Genomic DNA, 16,506 nt, shown 5'->3' on the forward strand with positions numbered 1-16,506 from the left:
CACTGGCTTCCCATCGGTCTCCGAACGCGCTTCAAGGTGCTGGTCATTACCTTTAAAGCCCTACATGGCTTGGGACCTAGATATCTGCGGGACCGCCTCCTGCCACATACCTCCCAACGACCTATAAGATCTCACAGGCTGGGCCTCCTTCGGGTACCGTTGACCGGGCAATGCCGGTTGGCGACTACTCAGGGGAGGTCTTTCTCTGTAGCTGCCCCAGCCCTGTGGAATGATGTACCCACAGAGATCCGGACCCTTCCCACTCTCTCGGCCTTCCGTAAAGCCACTAAAACCTGGCTGTTCTGGCAGGCCTGGGGCTGTTGACCCCAAAATATGGTCCAGCCCCACTTAGAACGGAGTGCATGGTGTGTTTTTTAAATCTATCTTTTCTTTCCTTCTACTCTTTTTTTTATTTATTTTGTATTGTAAGCTGCCCGGTTTCCTACAGGATTGGGTGGCATATAAATGTTATTAAACTTTAAACTTTAATTTTCCTATATGGCTAGAAGAAACAATTCGGAAACATTTTTCCTTTTGGTTAATTATAGTTTTCATTTATATGAATCAAGAAACGTATTAATATTAACTGGGTTAGAATACATTTTGATTATTGTAATTTTATGTTTCAAACCTGCGTCTTATAAAAATTATAATATTTTTTCTTTCTTTCTCCTCCCCTTCCTTTTCCTTTTCTTTCTTCCACAGAAGTTTTGATGTTGGATTACATAGGTTCCTTATTAGGTAAGTCAAAATGTTTTGTTATATCACTCCTGATTAAGGCCTACAGTCCAATGAGTTATTTCTTTTTTTTAATCATACTTCCTAGATGGTTTGTAGTACTGTTGAAGTGATCCAGTAACATTTGAGTTCTGTTTTATTGATTTGCTTTTGTCACTGCCCAACTCCAAATGACTCTGCTAAAGTTATGGAGGGATTTCCTATTTAACAAATAGGATGAATTAAAACCCAAGATTTTATGAGCGGGACTGTGCTCCCTCCAACCTCAAAAATGGCTCTGGTGGTATGGAGAATGCTCTGAGTAAACTTTTAAAGTTCTTGACATTGACTTTTTCCTGGCCTCTGGTTCTTCTAATAAAAGGGTTTGTTCAGCAGAAACATTTCATCCTCTACGTAAAAAAAACACACCATGTAAAATGATTTAGTAGTAGAACTAGAAAACAGGACCCGGATGCAAATTGTTTAGCATTCTCCACCAGACATCAACTTGATTTATAGGCTCTACAATACAATTCTGAGACCATGATTTATTTATTTAAACTTTATTTGATGCTAAGTACACTATTTCATTGGCATACTGATAGAATAAATATAGAAACGTGATTTTTTCTCAATATAAATATAAAAATTCACTCACAGAAGTGAATTTATGTAGCTCAGGGTTGAACTATAGAGTCCATGGTGCTCTCTCAACTTGCTTTCTTGCAGACATTTCATTACCCAACTAGGTAACTTCATCAATGTATTATGATGTTATCAGTCCATGAGACATTTCATTGGTGTAATGAAATGTCTGTAAGCAGACAACCAAGCTCATAGTTCATCAAGGATTGCATAATATAATGTCTCAGTTTTCTAGAAGATGGGACAAAAAGAAGAAAAAGCAATTATGGCCAAATTAGTTCATTTAATATTTATTAGTCAAGAAGTAAAATAAATATGATATGAAAGCATGAGAAGGGAACTGGGTAAAAAAACCTGGGTATATTTTAATGATATACATAGAAATATTAATATGCTAAATAAGAAGATAGCGGATACCTGAGAGAATCCCTGATATTTTTCTGTTTCATTAAACTGCGGTATGGGAAGTCATTTTGCTAATGAGAAGAGAGATTGGTGATTTGCAATCTTGCTTCTGTTCGCATTATTATTATTATACCTTCATGATAATGGGATTTGTGGGAATAGTTTCATCAGGAAAGAAGACACTTCATTGTTCTGATGGGTAAGAGGTTGGCAAGACTGCAAAGTTGTTTTTTCCCCACCAGAGATTCATATGCAAATATGCTTTTTTTTAAAAAAATCCCTGAAACAAGTTCTTAAATCTGTAAAGTTATTTGCCCACCTATTGCTTTTTTGTAAGCCACTGTTTCTCTGTTGTTTGAGGAGAAAAGGAGTAGGGGGAAAAGTGGCAGGTTATGCTTTTCTTTTGCACTTTTTTCATCTGGAAAATGATGGTATACTTTATATGCTTTATGATAAGACTATAAGATAAAGCACCTGTTTTATCAGACTTTATTTTTCTTAAATATAGTTCACATTTACATGTTTATAATTTAGTGTCTTGCAGCACACCCCGATGCGAAAAACACTGAGATCGGTGCGCTTGGGGCTGCTGCTGCGACATCCAGGGAGGAGAAACCAAACCGCGCGCCTCTCCCAGCTGCTTTCGGGGCTTCCTGGAGCGCCAAGAACCTCCGCGCTCTTCTCCACACTCTCCTCGGCTCCTCACAACTGCAATAGACGTCCAGAAGCGGCAGGGGCTATCGAGCTGGAAATCCAATTCCCATTAGCCCAAAAGCCGCTTCTGGACATCTATTGCAGTCGCGAGGAGCGGAGAAGAGCGCGGAGGTTCTTGGCGCTCCAGGAAGCCCCGAAAGCAGCTGGGAGAGGCGCGCGGTTTGGTTTCTCCTCCCTGGATGTCGCAGCAGCAGCCCCAAGCGCACCGATCTCAGTGTTTTTCGCATCGGGGTGTGCTGCAAGAGCACGCCCCGATGCGAAAAACACAGAGATCTGTGCGCTTGGGGCTGCTGCTGCGACGTCCAGGGAGGAGAAACCAAACCGCGCGCCTCTCCCAGCTGCTTTCGGGGCTTCCTGGAGCGCCAAGAACCTTCGCGCTCTTCTCCGCTCCTCACGACTGCAACAGATGTCCAGAAGCGTCGGGAAACGTGCGGCTTATAACCCGGTGCGCTTTATATGTGGAAAAAGTTTGAAAAATTAACGTTAATTGATACTGCGGCTTATAATGCGGTGCGGCTTTTGGTCGTGAAAATACGGTACCTTAAATCCTGGCCCTATATCAAGTTTTTAAAGCTTTTCAGTCCATTTCTAAATAAATATATATGAGATGCTTAGGATAATGGTAGAAGTATGTTGTCTGGGAGTGTAAGGGTACTTTTTTATGCAGAAGTCACTGGTTTGGCTGAGAACCTGAATGATATTCATTGAAAGCTAGGTTGCATGATGCAGTGACATGGAACTGAAAACCTGTGCATTAAAGACAAATGTGATAGTAAATGGACTACATAATTGCAAGTCGCACATAAATGGCAAAAAATATAGCAAGTAGATGAATGTGTACACTCCAATAGAGTGTTTATATAAAGGAGGAAATGAAAATTTAAAACAGGAAATACTGGTAGAAAGATGGTGGGTAATACGTGGTCTGTTGCAAAGAATGATGAAAGAAAGTAAGATGCCCAGGAGTGGAATTTGGGGGTTCTCCAAACTGCACAGAATCTTAGTTAGAAGTTCTCTCGAACTCCTGCGAACTCCCAGCAGCCCACCCCTGGGAAACAGAAATGCTTTGCCAGGATAGAAAGATACAAGAAAGAGTGTTGCGTGGTGTTTCTAGAAACTAATTTTTATCTATGTTCCTTGCTGTGTTTTGTTCTTGCATAAATAATGCACACTGACAGTTTCCTAGTATGACTGAAGTTCCCAAAGGATATAAAAAAACTGGTTCCACAAGGTAATTCTGTTTAAAAAAATTGAATTATTCATTTTTTTAAACAAAAATCTATCATACTGTCACATGCAACCTTTCTCAGTAAATGTGCTTTAATATTTTAGATGATGATTTTGCATACATTCACTAATCTGGGTTATGAATCAGATGTTTGCAGAATGCAGAGTGAATGGGCCTTCCCAAACAATTCACAGAGTCCACTTGTTATGTGCTGTATTCTTACATTTACAATTACTTTTATAATGAAGTATGAAATGATGCTTTTTTGCCCATTTGTTGCCTGTTATTATATTTGTTTCCCTTTAAATGTCAAAAAGAAAAAAATAGCAGTTTTCTTAATACAGCATTGTCTTTGTTATTGAATACGAATATTATGCTTGCAGATAAATGCAGAAGTTAGCCGGGGAGGGGGGAGGAGGAATAACATGGAAAGTACATTTTTTCCTTAGCCATTCAAGCCAGATGATTCAAAGGGGAGTCTGTTCCAGCCTAGTTATCCTATTTTGACATTCTTTGTGTTTGAGATTGGCATTCCCACTGGGTCCTGCCTATTCCAGTACTATCCAAAGACTAACAGAATTTGAATAATGAGCCATCTGCTGGGTTACTAAATGCTTTGGGTCTGATACTGGCAAAGCTGGTAGAGAAGGAGGTGCTAACCATCAGCAGTGTACACACCTGTCTTGTCAGTAAAAGGACATTGCAATGTGCTCAGTATAGTGAAGCATTATGCCCTTTTTGAAATATACAAGCCTTGTTGGATTAGGCCAAAGACCCAGAGTGTTGAACATTCTGTGGAAAATAGTTTCTGAGTAGGCATGACTGGGAGAGTCCTCTTCCCTTGTGACTCCCCTGGGAAATAGAATTTAATTTTTGCTGCCTTTGTCTATTAAAGCATTCTTCTCTGAATATGTCCCATCCCATTTTAGTATAGCCCGAATTGGTGACATTTATAAATTTGATGAGAGTGCATTCCACAGTAGGTGCATTTTATATTACGAAGCACTCTGTTTTATAGGTTCTTAGGTTACCTATATTTAGCCTCAGGAAGTAGGAAAAAGTTCAAATTTTAACACTTTACCCACATATCGAATAGCAATTTAAAAAATGTTATTATATAAATAAATCTCTTCCTTAGGAATCTCCTCCCCTTCCCCTCTTTGGAGAACTGCTGAAACCCTTTAATTATTTTGATTTTCCTTCAGCACTTTATATAAGGATTTGCATATTTGCACTTCCGCAGTTGAAAAGAATTCAGTCTCTTGCTACAGTCACTCAGGTGATCACAATTGGGTGTTTGTGGTAGCAACTCTCCCTCCCCTTATTCCTGTTCTTTGTTTATACAGTTAATTTAAAATTATGGTTTGATAGCTTAAATCATGGAGAGAAAGGGGGGGAAGGAGGAGGGAAAGAATAGATGAAGCTGTGTGAACACAGAGAAAAAGTAATATTTAAATTAATTGTTTGTTCCTGAACTTTCAAATGGCTTTTAGGATTGTATGAATTCAGGATTTCAGATTAGTATTAATATGTACATGGACACCTCTTACATAGAAACTTTGCTCTTTCTTCATTTTCACTTAATATTATTTTCTTGTTCCTTTAAAAAAACAAAAACAAATTAAGACTTGCTTTTTTGTTTGTAATGATAAAATATGGCACAATAGCAGAGAAGATTTTGTAGGTTGAAAGTTAAAGGTCTCAAACCTCCTATCTCCAAACCATTTGCAGTCTGTAGAACAGTGGTTTTCAACCTTCCCAATGCCGCGACCCTTTAATACAGTTCCTCATGTTGTGGTGACCCCCAACCATAAAATTGGTGTCTCGGTTCCTAAGATTATCGAAAATATGTGTTTTCCAATGGTTTTAGGCGACCCCTGTGAAAGGGTCATTTGACCCCCAAAGGGGTCCCGACCCACAGGTTGAGAACCACTGCTGTAGAATATGGCCTTGCCTCTTGTCTGCTGCAGCAGTTCAGTAATTCCCATTGCCAACAACTGAATTCCCAGCAGCCTCTTGCTGACTCTGTTGTATAAGAGAAATAGTACTCCCACAGCTGGGGTGCCCTTCTGGCAAGTAAAAGGAAAAAAGGATTAAATGAAAATATGTTATATAATGGCACCACTCGACCCTGTAATGTTGTGATTTGTGGCTATAGAAATCAGCCTCTTTTTCTTCCCATCCTTATTTGTGGGAAGGTAGAAGAATGTCAGAAGAGCAAAATAAAATAAAAATTTATTTTAAAAAGGAAAAGAAAGAAGATGTACAGAGCAAGGAAAGCAACCTTGTCTCCATTGCCAAGGCAACACGGACTAAAGCCTTTTTAAAGTACAGAACAAAATAACATTCAGAAGTGGTTCAGGCTGATCCCTCCCTCATTAATCCCCCCCCCACACACACATACAAAACAATCAGGACAAGGTAACAGCAAAATCGAGATTGCAAGGTTCTGTTGTTCTGTTGTTGAATAAAACTAAAGAGCCAGTTTAGTATGGTGATTAATGAATCAGCCATAAACTGGGAGACTGGGAGTTTTAGTCCTGCCATGGGCACAAAACCAGAAGGGCCAGACATTCTAGGAAAGAGGCAATAGCAACTGACTTCTGCAGAAATCTGCAGGGATTAATTTAAGCTGATTTGACCCTATCCTTTTTATATTCCTTTTGATATAAAAGGTTCTTAAAATATGATTATGTGATCAGGCCTGGGTCTCCCAGTGAACCAGGTGGCTACATTGTTGAAGGGGCCATTTTTTATTCTTCCTTCTTTCTGGTTTTTATGATATTTATTAGTGTGTTTTTATATTTGCATTTGCTATTTTTGTATCTTCATTTTTTATCAATTGTTGTGCTTTACCCGCAGAATTGGGACCAGCAGCAGTCCTGTTGCTAAGTGAAACAGCTGCTAAATGAGAAGTCATGTGACCATGATGGTGCTTTCCCTTTTCCCACTTCCCCGCTCTTTGGAATGCTCAGTCTGATGCTGGGAAAATTAGCACGAAGGGAATTAACTTCCCTGAACAAGAATAGATTATAAGAACTAAGTGGCACAAAATGAGGAATGCACATCAAAAACAATGGAACTGGTATTTTCCCCCTCCTCACTTGTTTAAACAATCTTTTTGCTCTGCAAGGTGAAAAAAAACCTCAAACAATTTCTGGTTCCGCCACAAATGCGCGAACAACAAAAGCGCCTGACTAAACCGCGGTGACAAAACCGCGCCGACGAATGAGCGCTGAAGCGCGCCGACAACAGCGCACCAACAGAAGTGCGCTGTAACCCTAACCCTAAACCAAACCCTAAACCTAACCCTAAACCTAAACCTAACCCTAAACCTAACCCTAAACCTAAACCTAACCCTAAACCTTACCTTAACTTAAATCATGCTTCTGTCGGTGCTCTTTTGTTGGTGTGCTGTTGTCGGCCGGCTTTTGACATCGCGGTTTTAGCGCTGCGGTTTTGTTGGCGCGCTTTTGGAGTTCGCGCATTTGTCGGGTCACGACAATTTCTATAGGTAATTTCTCCTATGTCTGACCCATTTTTCCTCCCTCCTACTCCCAGAGGAAAGAGATTACAGAGGAAGGGATTGCAAGAGAGTAAGCAGGCAATACATTGGCTATTTGCATGGTATGATCGTGGCTGCTAGACCAGAATGTACTCAGGACTGTCAGAGTCACCATATTTCTTTTGATGTGAATTCCCGATTGAATGGCTGATTAGTCTTTCTAATCTCTTTCTCTTCAATCTCTCTGCTTTGCAAGGAGAAGAAAAAAACAAAATGGTCAGGGACAGGGCAACTTCTACTGTCTATAATAGTGATTCTGTGGCTGACGGATGCTGTTGAAATTATTGGTTGTAAAACTATTTTTTCAATATTCATAACTTTGAATGATGCTAGAATGGAGCAGTTGTAAGCAAGGTCTACCAGTGGTGGGTTGCTCCTGGTTCAGCCCTGTTCGGCCGCACCGGTAGTAGCAGTGGCGGGAGACTCCGCCCACCCACCCAGACACAAACGCAAGAACACACCCAAACTAGTCGTAGAAAAATTGCCAATCCACTACTGAGGTCTACCTGTCTATATTCTGTGGTGTTCATTTCATGATCCATCTAAGAAGGCTGGTTGAACATAAACATGAAAATACTGGAGGGGCAAAGTCAAGACTAAGAAAGATATAGATATTGGCCTACTTGACTGTATCCATGGCTTGTGATTTAAAAACAGTATTGTGATTGTGAGGCAGAATATTAGTTCAGTTGTTATTAATAATGGGAAATAACCAACTTGTTGACTTTGAAACGTTTCCTGGAATGTTATAGTAATGTTGCTGTTGTTAGTTGTGAAGTTGTGTCTGACTCATCGTGACCCCATGAACAATATTCTTCCAGACCTTCCTGTCGCCTACCATCCTCTGGAATCCATTTAAACTCATGCCTACTCCTTCGGTGACTCCATCCAGCCACCTCATTCTCTGTTGTCCCATTCTTCTTTTGCCCTCAATCTTTCCCAGCATTAGGCTCTTCTCCTGTGAGTCCTTCCTTCTCATTAGGTGGCCAAAGTATTTGAGTTTCATCTTCAGGATCTGGCCTTTTAAAGAGCAGTCAGGGTTGATCTCCTCTAGGACTGATTGGTTTGATTGCCTTGCAGTCCAAGGGACTTGCAGGAGTCTTCTCCAACACTATAGTTCAAAGGCCTCAATTCTTTGGCGCTTAGCCTTTCTTATGGTCCAGTCTTCACAGCCATACATTGCAACTGGAAAATCCTCCCCAAGAGCAAGCATCTTTTAATTTCTTGGCTGCAGTCCCCATCTGTGGTGATCTTGGAGCCCAGGAAAATAAAATCTGTCACTACCTCCATTTCTTCCCCATCTATTTGCAAGGAATTGAGAAGGCCAGATGCCATGATTTTAGTTTTCTTAATGTTATAGTAATAGTGGCTAGAATTCAAAGAACTGTGTGGTTCTTCCATGCATTTCTTTACATTTTAAAGCTACCCTTTATTTTTTGGATTCTCCCCTCTTATTACAAAGCAACAGGTATAAGAGTAATGATATGGAGGCAGAATAGGAGAGATTACATGTCTTGTGTTATATTTAATTTGCCTTATAAACCTCTGTAATCTGCTTGCTGTCTCAATGAAAAGAGACATCAAATTAAAATAACATAGTAAACAAGTAATAAACTATTCATGATAAAGAAATACATTAATAAGTAATAATTAATGTGAAAATAAAAATGAACTAAATAAAAAAACAGTGCATCAATAATTAACAACAAAAATTGAACAGATGACACTATACTGTTTTCTGGAAGAACTGTTTTCCTGCAGTTTCTGAAAAATAAAGAAAATAATCTGTTCGCCAAGGTGAGTCTCTTCCAAAGAACAGTGCTTCAAGATGCAGCATCTCCAATCATCACACTCCTCACTCACAGATAAAGTGTCCTTTAAGATCAGTACAAGGTCCTATCCTTGGCCTTGGTGTCAAAGCTATTGAAGTTCCCAAAACCCTGGGGATCAAATCACTGGTGACAGCACCAAATGATATTTTGGTAATGTATATTAAATTCACCTCTGTGTGCATCATAGATAAAAGTTTATCCTAAATGACTATGCATCAGGAATACAGTCATGCCTTATAAACTCAGTTGTAAGATTTTATTAATAAGATTTGTCAGTTTGTTACTTTTAGTTCCCTTCAGGTTTTTTTCATGAAATATCTAAGCAGGATGTTTGCTTCCTTGAATTTTTTTTTTAAAAAACCCCAACCTGAAATATATATTTATTTTGCAACCTACCTATTAACTCTGTTTGGAGACATGATTGTGGGAAATAGCACAGAGAACTACACAATGTTCCACTATTACATAGAGCTGAAGAGTCAGAATATCTGCTGGTTAAAGTTGCAATGGAGCATGCAGAGGGAACCAAAGTCAGAGAAGCCCTAAGAGCATGAAAATTTCTTTGAAAACATGCACAAGATAAGATTGATTGTATCTTAGTAACACTCTATCACCCATTCCTAAGTTATGTCTACTTTAATGGCATTTATTAATCTTATCTTTGGGAAACAGAAGGGAATGTCACTCTAATATCTAAATATGAGAAATGCTCTTTCTTGACAATCCAGATAGCTGAGTAAAGTGCCTTCTAAGCTGTGTTCTCTCTGTGGCTAAATTTCTGGGCTAAATGGGAGATATTCCAAGCAAAAAATATTCATTGGGATGGATGCACTAGCACTAAGACTTATACACCGTAACAATTGCCAGATAGATTTTAACAATTGCCTCTTTAAAAAAAAGTTATCAGATGGTAGGCTTGGAAGCTTAGTGGGATCTGGAGTAGTTGGTTTTGGACAGAAGACTACAAAAAAATTCCAGGTTGTAGGATAGATAAAGTAAAAACAATCCTGAACACGAGGACAGTACATTTTTGGATTTTGTCAAAGGGACTTAGTCATGTCCATGAGGTTAGTAGAATGTAATTTTAGTTTGAGAGTATCTACTTTTTTACCTATACATTCTTGGGAGTATATCCTATTGAATTTGGATTTAATTTATTTTCAAATAAATATGCATATGATCACATTGTTAAATACTTGCAATTATAATGAAGCATTATATTTTGTATTCACTTAGATGCTATTGTATCTAAAAGGCTTAGTGACAATCCTAAAAGGCTAAAATTACTGATTATTTTTTACCAGCAAGAGGGGGAAATGTTTTATAGATGGAAGAGAAAGGGAAATGTTTTATTGACATTATTGAAACAGCTATGTCAGCATGAACCAACTTTTAAAGGGCAAGAGAAGACTAAACTACTTCCCTAGAGACATAACTAGGGTATAGAATAGCCCTTTGTACATAACAGATCTTGAAAGAATTTTTTTTACTCTAGTTACATTTCAGCTTCTTGAACATTCTTTTATATTTAAAATGAGAGTGTATGAAACCAGAAAAAAAGTCTTTAAAAACTTAGAAAAAAACAGAAAACATTTTGGTTCTACATTTTAAATCATCTTATGTGATCCTTGAATGCCATGTTCACATATTTTCTGTATTGTTTCTTTTCTTGTCAATGTGTTTGTTTTTCTTAAAATAAATACTACCTTTCTAATGCCGCGACCCTTTAATATAGTTCCTCATGTTGTTGTGATCCCCAACCATAAAATTATTTTCATTGCTACTTCATAAGTGTAATTTTGCTACTGATGTGAACCGTAATGTAAATATCTGATATGCAGGATGTATTTTCATTATTACAAATTGAACATAAAAGCATAGTGATAAATCACAAAAATAATATGTAGTTATATATTGTGAAATGGTTTGCTAATGAAAATAATAAATATAATAAATATAATAAATATAATAAATATAATAAATATAATAAATATAATAAATATAATAAATATAATAAATATAATAAATATAATAAATATAATAAATATAATAAATATAATAAATATAATATAATATAATAAATATAATATAATAATATAATAAATATAATAATATAATATAATATAATATAATATAATATAATATAATATAATATAATATAATATAATATAATATAATATAATATAATATAATATAATATAATATAATATAATATAATATAATATAATATAATATAATATAATATAATATAATATAATATAATATAATATAATATAATATAATTAATATAAATATAATATAATATAATAAATTGTAATGTAATGTAATGTAATATAATATAATATAATATATATGATATATAATTAGTATAAAATAATTAATATAATATAACCTCTAAGCTTGTTACAAAAAGTCCATGAAATATTTCAGTTGGTAACAAAATAAAAATAAAACAGAGAAGAAAGACAGTAAAAAAAATGAGTCAAAGATACATACAGTACTAAGTTGGATATCCCTCCTATTTTTCATCTTGTCCTACTGGCTCTTTATGATTTATCAATTGTTGTTTCTAACTAATGATTGTAACTATTATCATGACCTATGATCTATTACTTGCTGTTTATATGTACACTGTGAATTGGTGCACTGGAGACAAATTCCTTGTGTGTCTTATCACACTTCACCAATAAATCTTTCTATTCCTATTTCATTCTATTCTATTCTATTCCATCCTATTCCTATTTCATTCCCATTCCCATTCCATTCCATTTTCCTGTTCCATTCTATTCTAAGCATGGAAGCTTAAAATTTAAAACCAAAAAGAAGTAGTGCTTTATTTTTTTCAAAGCGGCTGATGAAGATGTTTCGTGACGGCTACCTTTTTTCCCCTCTGCCCCTAAATTCCTGGAATGCTCTCGCCCCCAAGTTTTCCAACCACTCATTCATTCATAGATATTGTGGGAAGGAAACAAAGGCGGGTCTCCTTGTGAATGGATGGAAGTTTTTACAGAAAAAGGAAAACCCGAACGTCTGGAGCCAGCTGCTGCGGAGCACCTGCATGAACTTCCGAGTCTCCAAGGAGGCAGCGGCTCAAGGGCCATCGTCGCAATCCTTCCCGCCTCGGTTCTCAGCTCCTTCTTCCCAGCGTCCCCTCCCCTCGCTGCTGGGGGAACAAGCTCAGCCTGGCCACTTCTCAGGGTGCTGCCTCACTGGTCTCAGGCGCTCCATTCTCCCAAGCGCAGCCATCCGATCTGCCCACTGGTGCCTCTCATGTTGCAATTGGCTGGGCACCGGTTGTCCTCGCGCCACCACTCTTGTCAGGTAGCCCCTCCCTTTTGCAAGGCAGCACCTACTGCTGCCTGCTGCCCCCCCCCGCTCCAAACACTGGCACACGGGTGTCTCAGTTCCTAAGACCATTGAAAATATGTGTTTTCCAATGGTCTTAGGCAACCCCTGTGAAAGGGTCGTTCGATCCCCAAAGGGGTCACGACCCACAGGTTGAGAACCGCTGATCTATCTAGATAAGTGTTTCTCAACCTTGGTAACGTTAAGATGTGTGGACTTTTAACTCCCATAATTCCTCAGCCAGCATGCCTACAGTAGAAGTCCACACATTTTAAAATTATCAAGGTTGAGAAACACTGATCTAGATGATATTTTGCAAGCAAAAGCTTCGTATTATGTGGAAGTAAGTTCAATTTATATAGTTCATTGTGTTACCAAACCTTTGTGGCAAAATTAATGATATATGAGCAGAGCTTTTGATAAAAGTATATGGGTCTCATGGTGGAAAAGTTAATGGTATTATTTATTTGGAAATCATCTAGCTCTTTTATGCAAATGGTGAAGTCAGTGTCACCTAAAAATAGTATCAATTCCAAATACATTATTTTCAGATTCTTGCCTATGTGTTTCATTTTATTTCAAAGACCTCCATTTCTTATTTGACAGACTGGAAGGCAGCTTACATTTCCAAACAATTAGGATTCAATTGGTACAAAGCTCATTACTATGCTGTCAAAGCCAGGCAATTGGTTTCCCAATTATTCCATAAGCAGAGATGTGTATTGTTTCTTTAAAAAGCTGTTCATCATATTTGCATCATTATCAATTGGGGATAATTAGATTTGGTCATGAGGAGAGAGAAAATGAATAATTTTAGTATACTTTTGTGTTTATGTGTCTATCCATCTATCTGGAATTTGTTCCTCTGTATTTATTTGTTAACAATTGCAGTATAGTTTTCTTTCTTCTTATCCTTTATACTTAAGTTATGTGTTTTATGTGTAATCTTTTAATATTTTTTGCTGCATTTTATTATTTTATCATGGCAATGAAATCTCAAGAAACTCTTCTATTTGCTGATACTTTCTTGAGTGAAGGTATTACAGTCCTATTTATTGCTTATCTCATGAGAAACCAGAGATAGTGCTTTGTGAGGCTCAATTCATGCCTTAGCATTATTAGCAGCATGCTGACAAATGGAGACATTCAGATTAAGGTATTCTATCAGCAGCCAATCCACCTTTCGTGCAGACTTCTTTCTTTTGGCAGCAGTGTCCTCTCTTCATTGGAAAAGCTTATTACATTTCTTTGTTGCAGTATTAAGTTAAAGTCCTGAAATGGAAGATTTTTTTCAGCTATTTCATAGGGCAAAATTGGTTCATGAAATCCAGAAGATTTGAAGGCTAGTGAGAGTAGCAGAATAGCATCCTATATCCGGTAGATTTAATAAGCCTAGTTGCCTTAATTTCCGCTGTCCATGGTACTGAAGATTTCTTAATAGTCACAATCAGTAGTATGGCAGTTTAGTGCTTTGAATGTTGGACTTACATCATTGGGTGAAACAGTCTCCTAGCTCAACCTAGCTCACAAGGTTGTTCTGGGGATAAAATTAGGACAAGTCCTTGTGTAACTTGACCTTTGCATTCGTAGCTAAAGGTGGGGTAAAAGTGCCTTGGGATCATTGTGATCACAAAGGACTATCATAATTCTTATTAGGCCAACTATTAGGCCTTGCTGAGGTATATAATAAAGTAAATTTATCATTTATCAGAAATTGCATTTATGAATTGGAGTAGAGACAATTTTCCCTTGAATCACAATAATTCTAAAACTTCTGCATAAGTGATGAATATGTAGATTGCTGTATTGTCTTTATCATGTAGTATGTGTGAGATAATTTCAACCATGCAATAAATTTGTTGTCACTAGAGGGACACCTTGTATTAATATTTTAGGGAACTGCTTAATAGGTTTCTGCAGCTGCATCACAAAGAAACATTCAGTTACTCAAAGCCTTGCTTTTCTCATGCAACTCCATGTTTTGGACCATTTAACTGTTAACATACATAAAAGTTAACATTCTACACTAGTTTATTCTGCTACCTAGAACCATAAAGTGTAGTGTATTATGCCTGCACTCTTCTCAGTTTACCTGTTACCATGTTTTCCCAAAAATATTACATGTCCTGAAAATAAGGCCATGCCAGATTTTAGGGGTGAGCAAAAATATAAGCTGTCCCCCCCAAATAAGCTCTAGTGAAGGGGTGGGTATGGCCAGAACAGGAGGCAGCCCTTCCCTTCTCTGGTCACCTCGACCCCTTAATCGGATCAACTATTCTGCTCCATTCATGAAACGGCTGATTCACGGGTGTCGCTCAGGCCTCTGCCTCCAGCAAGTGCTTTTGCAGCCATTTGCAGCTGCAAAAGAAGCCAGAGGCCAAGCAACACAACCCACATGCCTCACGCCCTCCTTACCTAACGGTGACAGTCACAGCAGGCAATTTTGTATGGATCAGGAAAAGAAGGCATGGAAATCCATACACCTGGGACATAGGAAGAAGCCCTGCGAGGAGATGCTACTGCTAATGTGCAGGAAATCCCCCACAGCTGCAGATCATCCTTTCAAAGAGCAGTTTCATCAGGATGAAGGCAACACAAACGCCACCTTCAGCCACCTCTTTGTCCTGGTGAAACTACTCTTTGAAAGGACAATCTGCAGGTGTGAGGGGGAGATTTCCTGCACTTTGGCAGTGGTGTCTCGCAGCGCTTTTTCTGATGTCCCAAGTGTATGGATTTCCATGCCTACAGGAGGTTGCTTCTCACCTGCATATTCACATTGAAGGCTCGAAATGGGAAGTTTTTACAAACAGCTTGAAAATGTGGAGGGGGATATTCCTGCTTCTAACCCTGTTCTGTAGTTCAGCACAGATTGAGAACAGGATAAGAGACAAAATCCCACCTCCCCATTTTCAAGCAGTTTGCAAAAACACCCCAGTCCAAGCCTTCAGCAAATTCCAGGATTGCAGCATTGAAGGATCAGAATGGGACGTTTTTGCAAATGGCGTCTCCTTGCAGGGCTTTTTCCGATGTCCCACGTATATGGATTTCCATGGCTATGGCAGGTTGCTTCAGCTCAGCACAGAACCAGAACAACCCCCTCTTTTTTCCTGGCAATCATTCTTTCCTTCGGATCTTAGCGCAGACACACATTCCCCAAATGCTCTATCCCTGTGATGGCGAACCTATGGCATGCGTGCCACAGGTGGCACATGGAACCATATCTACTGGCACACGATCTGTCAGCTCCAGCATGCATGTGTGTGCCGGCCAACGGATTTGTGGCCTTCTGGGGGGCCGGGAGAGGCCATTTTTGCCCTTCCCAGGCTTCAGGAAAGACTATGGAGCCAGGGAAGGGTGAAAAATGGGTCCAATGGGCCTACCAGAAGTTCGGAAACAATCCATTTCCGGATCTGTTTCCCCAGACTCTGGAGGCTTGGGAGCAGGGGAGGCGAAAATGGTCTCCTCTGGCCACCCGGAGGCCCTCCGGAAGCATTTCTGAACTTCCAGTAGGCCCATTGGACCTATTTGTTGTCCTCCCCAGACTCCAGAGGCTTTCCTGGGATACTGTATCTCCCACAAAGGCATCAGATCAATCCAGCAAAAGTCCAAGCCGTTACAGATTGGGCGCCTCCTCACACCATCAAGCAATTGCAAAGTTTTCTGGGATATGCAAATTTTTATCGTCAATTTATTCCCTCATTTGCTAGCATCGCTCTTCCCATTACAAATCTTCTAAATCTAAAGGAGAAGCCAAACCTAGACCGGGAAAGCCTTTGAACTGGACTATTGAGTGTCAAGCTGCTTTCGAGAAATTAAAGTGACTTTGCAGCAGAGCTGGTTTTGAAACACCCTAATATGGATGTGCCATTCATGGTACAGGCTGATGCCAGTGACATGGTGGTGCTGGTGGTATTACTTCAAACAAACGCTGAGGGTAAATTGCAACCGTGCGCTTACACCTCACGTAAGCTTACAGAGACAGAGAGGAGATGGGCCATATGGGAAAAGGAAGCTTGTCAGATGGGCTTTGATGACCTGGCGACACTTCCTGGAGG

General features: G+C 38.8%; 1 protein-coding gene across 2 annotated transcripts in view; it reads left to right on the forward strand.

Annotated features, from left to right (window-relative positions):
* HHAT (hedgehog acyltransferase) overlaps positions 1-16,506 on the forward strand; it is a 160,028-nt gene that overhangs the window by 69,448 nt on the left and 74,074 nt on the right. For both annotated transcript variants that reach the window (XM_087717742.1, XM_087717741.1), the window contains exon 8: positions 706-741. In XM_087717742.1, coding sequence (XP_087573868.1) covers positions 706-741 — 36 coding nt within the window. The remainder of the gene's footprint in view (positions 1-705; positions 742-16,506) is intronic.

The sequence above is a fragment of the Thamnophis sirtalis genome, unplaced genomic scaffold, assembly GCF_051295495.1.
Source record: "Thamnophis sirtalis isolate CommonGarterSnake01/CBP01778 unplaced genomic scaffold, rThaSir2_p1.2 scaffold_6, whole genome shotgun sequence".
In the NCBI taxonomy this organism is placed as follows: Eukaryota; Metazoa; Chordata; class Lepidosauria; order Squamata; family Natricidae; genus Thamnophis; species Thamnophis sirtalis.